The sequence below is a fragment of the Etheostoma spectabile genome, unplaced genomic scaffold (assembly GCF_008692095.1).
Source record: "Etheostoma spectabile isolate EspeVRDwgs_2016 unplaced genomic scaffold, UIUC_Espe_1.0 scaffold378, whole genome shotgun sequence".
Classification (NCBI taxonomy): domain Eukaryota; kingdom Metazoa; phylum Chordata; class Actinopteri; order Perciformes; family Percidae; genus Etheostoma; species Etheostoma spectabile.
In genome coordinates this window covers 687,431-697,826 of record NW_022605595.1, presented here as the reverse complement: position 1 = coordinate 697,826, position 10,396 = coordinate 687,431, and the positions used below count along the sequence as shown (strand labels likewise).

Sequence of the window (10,396 nt, the reverse complement as noted above, 5' to 3'; positions counted from 1 at the left end):
CTCAGTCAGCTTTAAACTCTCTGAAACAAGAGGATGTCTCTGTCAGCAATTTGAGATGTAGTGCTGCTGACAAACCATTGAGCTGCTCTGAGTGTGGAAAACGTTTTTGGACCAAGCAACATCTGACAAGACACATGCTAACTCATACAGGAGAAAAACCTTTCAGCTGCTCGGTCTGTAAGAAATCTTTTACATTGAGTTGTAATTTACGGTCACATATGAGAACTCACACAGGAGAAAAACCTTTCAGCTGCAGTGTTTGTCAGAAAACATTTGCCTGGCAGTCGCTGGTCAAAACACATAAATGTGTTGGTCGTCAGACTCAAACTGAGGAGAACAGAAAGGCAGAGCCTCCAGCCAGCAGCTCAACTGAACACATGGAAACAGAAGCTGATGGAGAGGACTGTGGAGAACCAGATCCAGCCAGGAACTCACATCCAGTTTTACAACCAGAGACTGAAGACCAGACTGGAGACTCTTCAGAGACTGACGTCAGTGATGGTGATTGGGAGGAGACCAGAGAACCTCAGTCGGCTTTAAACTATTTAAAGAATAACCAAGTCACTGTTGGGGATATTAACTTCAAATCTGTTGGGAAAGCCTTCAGCTGCTCTGAGTGTGACAAAGGGTTTGGTACAAAGGGAAGTCTGAAGAGACACATGATGACTCACACAGGAGAGAGACCTTTTAGCTGCTCCGAGTGTGGGAAACGTTTTTCAGAAGGTGGAACGTTACGGGCACACATGAGAACTCACACAGGAGAGAAGCCTTTCAGCTGCTCAGTTTGTAAAACATCTTTTAGAGAGCGTGGAAACTTACGGGCACACATGAGAATTCACACAGGAGAGAAACCATTTAGCTGCTCCGACTGTGGGAAAATATTTGGCCGCACATCACTTTTGAAGAGACACATGCAAACTCATACAGGAGTAAAACCTTTCAGCTGCTCGGTCTGTAAGAAATCTTTTACACAGAAGGAAAATTTACAGATACACATGACCATCCACACAGGACAGAGGCCTTTTAGCTGCTCATTCTGTGACAGAGGTTTCACAGCGAGAGGAAGTTTGGAGAAACACATGAGAATCCACACAGGAGAGAGGCCGTTTACCTGCTCCGTCTGTAGGAAAACCTTTAGAGACAGTGGAACTTTAAAAAGACACATGAGAGTCCACAACTGACATGAACTGAGATGAGACGTTATACTCTGTTGTGCGGGTCCTTAAGAAGACATGTCTGTTACATTTTTGTTCTGTTTCTTCTTAGTTTTTCAAATGCTGCTTTCTGTTGTCTGCCTCTAACGAAGTGTAACATTTTCATAGAACTGATGCTTCATCTCGATATCAACGTCTCTCACGGCCTCTGTCCAGGGACTACAGATAATTAGCTTTTAGCTCCATTTGATATGAAGTATGTGTTGTTAGGGGTGCATGATACTGTATATTGACTTAATATTGTTTCTGTGATATCAAATTGCGCATCATTATATCGAAAGTGTTGCAATAAATACGCAATATGTTTTTATTTTGTGGAGCGTTGCGTCCAGTCCGTTGGCTGTGTGGCGTAGTTGTGTTTAATTTAGAAACGTTTGAAACGCTATAATGATCACGTTTCATTGGCACAGAATGAATCAGAGACTTGAAATAAAAGACAGGACCGAAAGAGAGAGCGAAGGGGGTCAGTGGAACAAAAGAAAGAACTCAAAAGTAAGTAAATGAGGGAGAGAAGACAAAAAAATGAGTTGTTTGAACTGCAGGAATCTGACTTGGGAGATAAATAACCTGCTCTTTATGAAAACACTGTATATCATGCTAACCAAACATATATCTACTCTATTATGTTGTAGACTGTATATTAATGGACAGAGCATGTGTCCCAGGAGGCTTTGGGAGTACCAGCTGAGCTGAAATGTTCCTTTTTGACCTTGGAAACGGCAACGTAACAAGAAAAGTCCAAACACAAGATCCACTTACTCAGTGTTACCGAAGCGTCCCCACACACATACATATACACACACATATATATGTATATATCTATATATATATATATACATACATATGTGTATTTATGGTACAGTTGAAACTTGCGTGTGATCTTGTAGTTTAATTGCTGTCAGGTTGAGACAAACCATCCCGGGCTGGGACTACCAGCTTGCTGATCCCAAACCGGTTTCATGCAATGATGCTGCCAAACCGCCATAGTGGCCATGCAGATGTGTGTCTCCTCCTTCCTTGCTGGGCCCTTCCCATGTCTCCTCCCTCCTTGCTGGACTCGTATATAATAGGGGGGCCACAGGGAAGGTCACGTCTCCCCCGGGCCATTCCATAGGTGTGGTGTGCAGCTCTGCCAGAGAGGAGGATTGAAGGAGGGAAGGAGCAGCACTTCATCGTTTAAGGGTGAGACGGAGACACTTTCTCTTTTTTACTTTTTTTACTTAAAGTATAAAAGTAAAGTAGCCGTGAGAATGAGAACCATTTTATAGACCGAGACCGGGACTCCAGGTTAATCAGAGTCTGACTGAGACCGGGACCGGGACTCCAGGTTAATCAGAGTCTGACTGAGACCGAGACCAGGACTCCAGGTTAATCAGAGTCTGACTGAGACCGGGACCGGGACTCCAGGTTAATCAGAGTCTGACTGAGACCAAGACCCAGTTCCTCTTTTTTAATCTTCCCCTTTACATTTAAATGAATCTACGTGTGTGTGTGAGTGTGACATTACAGCTTGTTTCTCCCTTTTGATGAACATCTGTCCTGTAGGGTAACATTACAGCTTGTTTCTCCCTTTTGATGAACATCTGTCCTGTAGGGTAACATTACAGCTTGTTTCTACCTGATGAACATCTGTCCTGTAGGGTAAACTTACAGCTTGTTTTCTTACCTGATGAACATCTGTCCTGTAGGGTAACATTACAGCTTGTTTCCCTGATATAACATCTGTCCTGTAGGGTAACTTACAGCTTGTTTCTACCTTGATGATGAACATCTGTCCGTTGTGGGTAACATTACAGCTTGTTTCTCCCTGATGATACATCTGTCCGTAGGGTACATTCAGCTTGTTTTTCCTGTATGAAACATCTGTCCTGTAGGGTAACATTACAGCTTGTTTCTCCCTGATGAATCATCTGTCCTGTAGGGTAACATTACAGCTTGTTTCTACCTGATGAGAACATCTGTCCTGTAGGGTAACATACACTTGTTTCTCCTGATGATGACACTGTCCTGTAGGGTAACATACAGCTTGTTTCTCCCTGATGATAAACTCTGTCCTGTAGGGTAACATTACAGCTTGTTTTCTCCTATGATGAACATCTGTCCTGTAGGGTAACATTACAGCTTGTTTCTACCTGATGATGAACATCTGTCCTGTAGGGTAACATTACAGCTTGTTTCTACCTGTGACATCTGTCCTGTAGGGTAACATACAGCTTGTTTTCCCTGATGATGAACATCTGTCCTGTAGGGTAACATTACAGCTTGTTCTCCCTGATGATGAACATCTGTCCTGTAGGGTAACATTACAGCTTGTTTCCTGATGATGAACATCGGTCCTGTAGGTAACATTACAGCGTTTTCTCCCTGATGATGACACTGTCCTGTAGGGTAACATTACAGCTTGTTTCTCCCGTGATGAACATCTGTCCGGTAGGGTAACTACAGCTTGTTTTCTACCTGATGAACATCTGTCCTGTAGGGTAACATTACAGCTTGTTTCTACCTGATGATGACATCTGTCCTGTAGGGTACATTACAGCTTGTTTCTCCCTGATGATGACATCTGTCCTGTAGGGTAACATTACAGCTTGTTTCTCCTGATGAGAACATCTGTCCTGTAGGGTACATTACAGCTTGTTTCTCCCTGATGAGAACACTCTTCCTGTAGGGTAACATTACGCTTGTTTCTCCCTGATGAACATCTGTCCTGTAGGGTAACATACAGCTTGTTTCTACCGATGATGAACATCTGTCCTGTAGGGTAAACTTTACAGCTTGTTCTCCCTGATGATGAACATCTGTCCTGTAGGTAACTACAGCTTGTTTCTCCCTGATGATGAACATCTGTCCTGTAGGGTAACATTACAGCTTGTTTCTCTACTGATGCTTAACATCTGTCCGGTAGGGTAACATTACAGCTTGTTTTCACTGATGATGAACATCTGTCCTGTAGGGTAACACAGCTTGTTTCTACCTGATGATGACATCTGTCCTGTAGGGTAACATTACAGCTTGTTTTACCTGATGATGATCTGTCTGTAGTACATACAGCTTGTTTCTACCTGATGATGAACATCTGTCCTGTAGGGTAACATTACAGCTTGTTTCTACCTGATGAATAACATCTGTCCTGTAGGGTAACATTACAGCTTGTTTCTCCTGTATGAACATCTGTCCTGTAGGGAAACATTACAGCTTGTTTCTCCCTAGATGAACATATGTCCTGTAGGGTAACATTACGTTGTTTCTACCTGTGATAACTCTGTCCTGTAGGGTAACTTACAGCTTGTTTCTACACTGATGAGAACATCTGTCCTGAGGGTAACTACAGCTTGTTTCTACCTGATGATGAACATCTGTCCTGGAGGTAACATTACAGTCTGTTTCTACCACTGTGATCATCTGTCCTGTAGGGTAAACATTACGCTTGTTTCTACCTGATGAACATTGCCTGTAGGGAACATACAGTTGTTTTCCCTGATGAACATCTGTCCTGTAGGGTAACATTACAGCTTGTTTCTCCCTGATATGAACATCTGTCTGTAGGGTAACATTACAGCTTGTTTCTACCTGATGGATGAACATCTGTCCTGTGGTAACATTACAGCTTTTTTCCTGATGAGAACATTCGTCCTGTAGGGTAACATTCAGCTTGTTTCTCCCTGATGATGAACATCTGTCCTGTAGGGTAACATTACAGCTTGTTTCTCCTGATGAAATCTGTCCTGTAGGGTAACATTACAGCTTGTTCTACCTGATGAAACATCTGTCCTGTAGGGTAACATTACAGCTTGTTTCTACCTGATGAGAACATCTGTCCTGTAGGGAACATACAGCTGTTTCCCGATGATGACATCTGTCCTGTAGGGTAACATTACAGCTTGTTTCTACCCTAGATGAAACTCTGTCCTGTAGGGTAACATTACAGCGTTTTCTACCTGATGAAACATCTGTCCTGTAGGGTAACATTACAGCTTGTTTCTACACTGATGAACTCTGTCCTGTAGGGTAACATTACAGCTTGTTTTTCCCTGATGATGAACATCTGTCCTGGGGTAACTATTGAGTCTTACATCTATATTGAATAACTAGTTGTCATTACATTCTATGTTTATACATACTCTATACATCATTATTATTATAAAACTACTTGTTTCATCCTCATTTAACTCTTTATTTCATTTACACTTTTATGATAACATTAATACAGCTTGTTTCTCCCTGATGATGAACCTCTGTCCTGTAGGGTAACATTACAGCTTGTTTCATCCTGAGATGACATCTGTCCTGTAGGGTAACATTACAGCTGCTTGTTCTCCCTGATGATGAACATCTGCCTGTAGGGTAACATTACAGCTTGTTTCTCCTGATGAACACATCTGCCCTGTGGGTAACATTACAGCTTGTTTCTCCTGATGATGAACATCGTCCTGTAGGGTAACATTACAGCTTGTTTCTCCTGATTGAAAACATCTGTCCTGTAGGGTAACATTCAGCTTGTTTCTCCTCGGATGAGACACTTTCCTGTAGGGTAACATACAGCTTGTTTTCTCCTTGATGAACATCTGTCTGTAGGGTAACATTACAGCTTGTTTCTCCTATGATGAACATCGTCCTGTAGGTAACATACAGCTGTTTCTCCTGATGATGACATCGGTCCTGTAGGGTAACATTACAGCTGTTTCTACCTGAGTGATGACCTCCTGTAGGGTAACATTACAGCTGTTTCTCCTGATGATGAACATCTGTCCTGTAGGGTTAACAAGCTGTTTCTCCCTGGATGAACATATCTGTCCTGTAGGGTAACATACAGCTTGTTTCTACCTGATGCTAACATCTGTCCTGTAGGGTAACATTACAGCTGTTTCTCCTGATGAAACATGCTGTCCTGTAGGGTAACATTACAGCTTGTTTCTACCTGATGATGAACATCTGTGACTCGTAGGGTAACACTTACAGCTGTTGTCTCACCTGATGAACATCTGTCTGTAGGGTAACATTACAGCTTTTTCTATCTATCCTATGAGGAACATGATCCTGTAGGGTACATTACAGCTGTTTCCTACATACTGATGAACATCTGTCCTTGTAGGGTAACACTTACAGTGGTTTCTACCTGATGATGAACATCTGTCCGTAGGGTAACATTACAGCTTGGTTTCTCCCTGATGTGAACATCTGTCCTGTAGGGTAACATTACAGCTTGTTTCACCTGATGATGAACATCTGTCCTGTAGGGTAAACATTACATCTGTTTCTACCCTGATTGAACATCTGTCCTGTAGGGTAACATTACAAGCTTTTTCTACCTGATGATGAACATCTGTCCTGTAGGGTAAACTTACAGCTTTTCTACTGATGATGAACTCTGTCCTGTAGGGTAACATTACAGCTTGTTTCTACACTGATGAACATGTGTCCTGTAGGGTAACATACAGCTGTTTCTCCTGATGATGAACATCTGTCCTGTAGGGTAACATTACAGCTGTGTCTCTCCTGTATGAACATCTGTCTCTGTAGGGTAACATTACAGCTTGTTCTCACCTGATGAACATCTGTCCTGTAGGGTAACATTACAGCTTGTTCTCTACCTGATGATGAACATCTGTCCTGTAGGGAACATACAGCTTGTTTCTACCTGATGATGAACATCTGTCCTGTAGGGTAACTACAGCTTGTTTCTCCCTGATGTATGAACATCTGTCTTTAGGGTAACATTACAGCTTGTTTCTACCTGATGATGAACATCTGTCCTGTAGGGTAACAGTTACAGCTTGTTTCTACCTTTCTGATTGGACGTGTTATGACCCGGGGGTTTCTGATTGGACTTGTCTTTCAATCGAGTGTCCGGCGTCCATGTGTCCGTCTCTGACCAGATCTGCTCCGAGCGAGCTCAACCATTGGTGGAGCCAGCTGAGGTTCCGCCTCCAGAACAAGAAAGGATGGAACGAGATGTTGGATGAGTCCTTCCTGCTCCACACCAAATGGTGAACAAGAGTGTGTGTGTGTGTGTTGTGTGTGTGTGTGTGTGTGTGTGTTGTATGGGTGTGGTGTTTGGTGGGTGTGTGTGTGTGTTGTGTGTGTGTGTGTGTGTGTGTTGTGTGGTGTGTGTGTTGGTTGTGTTTGTGTATGGTGTGTGTGTTGTGTGTGGGTGTTTGTGTGTGTGTGTGTGTGTGTGTGTGTGTTGTAATGTGTCTCTTCTGGTCTTCAGCATCAGAGACAACGCTCTCTTCTACGCGGCCAACAACAACAGCGTGGCGTCCATCCAGAAGCTGCTGAGCTGTCCGTCCACTAATGTCTTCGAGAGAGGTGACAATGACACACACGCACACACCACACACGCACACACGCACACACCACACACACACACCACACAACACCCACACACACACCACCACATTACACACACACACACACACACACACACCACACACACACACACACACACACACACAGTATAGCTCCGTTTTCATCCACATGCTTTATTAATGATATTGATGAAAAATTCTTTATGGAAACAGTAAAATTTCATGAATCTCAAAGGAAATCTTTACATCTTGTCACTTTTTTCAAATTTTTTGTAAATTTTGTCTTCATGTTTGTCGCTTTATTACAAGTTTTGGTTGAATTTTTTCTACGTCCTTGTTGCATTTTTTGTCGTTTTTGTCACTGTAATTGCGTTTTTGTAACTTTTTCGGCCTTTTCTGGATTCTAAAGCGAGACTTAGATTAGATTATCTAGATTATCTATCTTATTATCGTTAGATTTAGCAAACAACAGAAAACCATTTCCTGAACAAGCCAGCTGTTGTTTCGGGGATGAGAGACAGAACATCTGGACAGATCTCAGATAGGATTCATTTGGATTTTTGGGCCAAAGTGTCTCCTTTAATATTAAATCTTGCTTTGCTTTCTCAGTTTTCGAAGCTTTTTTTTTGGCCGCTCTATTGGTCAAGAATCCGACTGTTTATGCTGTAGTCGCTGTGGCCGTTGCCGTAGCAACAGGTACACAAGTGAAGCTGTATAAAAAATTAAAATGTGTTTTAAGTTTAGAAACATTTTAAATCCCCCCCCTCACTGTGGTCAGGTCCACTGCTTGGGTTACCCCCCTTGTCCCTGTCCTGAAAATTAGTGAAATCCATGAAATAATAAAGTTTTCTCATTACAAACAATAATAAAAACTATCCGTAAAACGTGATGTGCGCGTTGGGATGCTTCTTGATGGAAGGGGGGAGGAGAGGTTGTGTACCTACTACACAATACCTCGTGCCTTCTTAGTTCTGCCGAGGGTAGTCTGACCCCATAAGCAGCACTGGCTGTGCCTCCTTGATGCGTGGCAGTGTCAGGTCCTTAAGGTAACGTTTTGAACCATCTTCCAATATAGCGTAGGTCTCAAGTACCTTGGTGCTGCTCTGGAGGATAACACGACTCAACTTGTGTAATACCCGGCAGGAAGTGAGTGTTTTTGTTTGACTTCCTGTTCAGCCTGAAGGCGGCTGGAAACTGCTAGAAACAGTCCGACTTTACCGCAGGTTTTTGTCACCGCCCCCAGCTGCTGCCGCCTGCTCTAGTCCACTTTACAGGCGAGGTGCAGCTCATCTCCAACATGCCTAATGTCTCGTACACTTGGTGTCCAGCTACAATGGAGTATACAGCAGTACCTTGAAAAACACCAATAGAGACTTCTAAACCAAATACTACACACCCAGACACGTTTCAACAGTAATGTGACCCGGCAAAATTTAACAACATTCTCAGCCAAGATTACAGCTATTACTGCCGTTAGCAACAATGTTAACACTGCGGTAGCTTAAAAAAAACACTTCCGTAGTTCCTGCCTGGCTGGAGCAGATGACCAATAAGAAAAGGCCGGCTTAGAGTTGTGTAGCATTTAGCCGAGAGTAGAAAATACTGTTGAAACTGGAGCGTTCAGAACAGTTGGAAATCTAAATGTTTTAGCTCACTGGGATTTGTCTAAATGTGTTTAACCTCATTATTTGCAGCTCTCGCCAGGTTTAACATGAAAATCGGACTTATGGGATGTATTGGCTACAACATTATAGTTATGACAGAAAATACAGAAAAGCATTATAAGGTACCTTTAATGCTCAGCTTGTGAGATTAGAAATGTTTGGATTAAGATGATTTACTCTCATGTTCTTCTCAGCCCTGTGGATGGTGTACATGACTGTGGATCCTTCCTACAATCCTTCATATAGCACCTTCCCCCTCACCATCTTCACCAAGTTCGTGGTCAACTTTGGCCTCGTAAATATGCCGGTGGACTTTACCCAACTCAACCCCACGATCATCTACCTGGTGTACATCGCCTACTCTATCATCGCCTTCATCCTTCTGATGAGATTGCTGGTAGCCATGATGAGTGACACGCAATGTAAGGTGGCCCAGGAGAGAGACGAGCTGTGGAGGACTCAGGTACACGCACGCACGAGCACACACACACACACACACACACACACACACACACACACACACACACACACACACACACACACACACAGATACAGTATAGAGACAGAGCGCATTGCGTCATACTCTGAAAGTCCCTAACCCCCCACCTCTTCCTCGTCTTTACTACGGAATAAAGAGGAGGAAATCTTCATGCAATGCAAGTCAATTGTAGAACGGAGAGTTCTACAACAGCAGTTGACCATTCACAAAAACTGCTGCTGGGCACACACATGAGACTTAAAGGTCCCATATTGTAAAAAGTGAGATTTCCATGTCTTTATTGATTGTAAAGCAGGTCAAAAGCATCAAAATGCTCAACCCACAGAGAAATCAATTAAAGACTGTACCTTTAAACAAGCCGTCAGGACTTCCCCTGCTGCAATGACGATGCACAAACTCCCAGAGCACATATGCAGAAGACCCATAAATGCTGACCAATGAGAGCAGACTGAGCTTTTTCAGGAGGTGGGCTTGAAGAGACAGGCGATAAAACGGAGCTTTTCAGATAGAAGAGGAACCCATGAGAAGAAGAACAATGTGTATTCTGAACATTATAGCATGTGAACTTGCTCTCAAAATACCCAAAATACAGGTATGACTTGAGAATGAGCATGATATGGTACCTTTAAAATGCGCTCTGTCTCTGTGGACTTGCATCTAAAGACACATACGCATCATCATGTCCCTGTGCATTTGCTGTGTCATGGTAAC

At 42.9% G+C, this 10,396-nt stretch overlaps 3 protein-coding genes across 3 annotated transcripts in view; 2 read left to right on the top strand and 1 right to left on the bottom strand.

The window, feature by feature from the left end:
• Positions 1-10,396, bottom strand: part of LOC116686444 (oocyte zinc finger protein XlCOF7.1-like) — a 588,898-nt gene that overhangs the window by 34,244 nt on the left and 544,258 nt on the right. The gene's annotated exons all lie outside the window — the stretch shown is intronic.
• Positions 1-10,396, top strand: part of LOC116686445 (RE1-silencing transcription factor) — a 47,904-nt gene that overhangs the window by 8,642 nt on the left and 28,866 nt on the right. The window lies entirely within an intron of this gene.
• On the top strand, positions 7-2,355 carry LOC116686460 (gastrula zinc finger protein XlCGF8.2DB). The gene has a single exon (XM_032511487.1). It carries the CDS (start codon positions 135-137, stop codon positions 1,179-1,181), a length of 1,047 nt encoding a protein of 348 aa, XP_032367378.1. The 5' UTR covers positions 7-134; the 3' UTR covers positions 1,182-2,355.

What these genes read in the sequence shown, in the direction of transcription:
- LOC116686460 (XM_032511487.1), top strand. Translation starts at nt 135, where the DNA reads ATGCTAACTCATACAGGAGAAAAACCTTTCAGCTGCTCGGTCTGTAAG.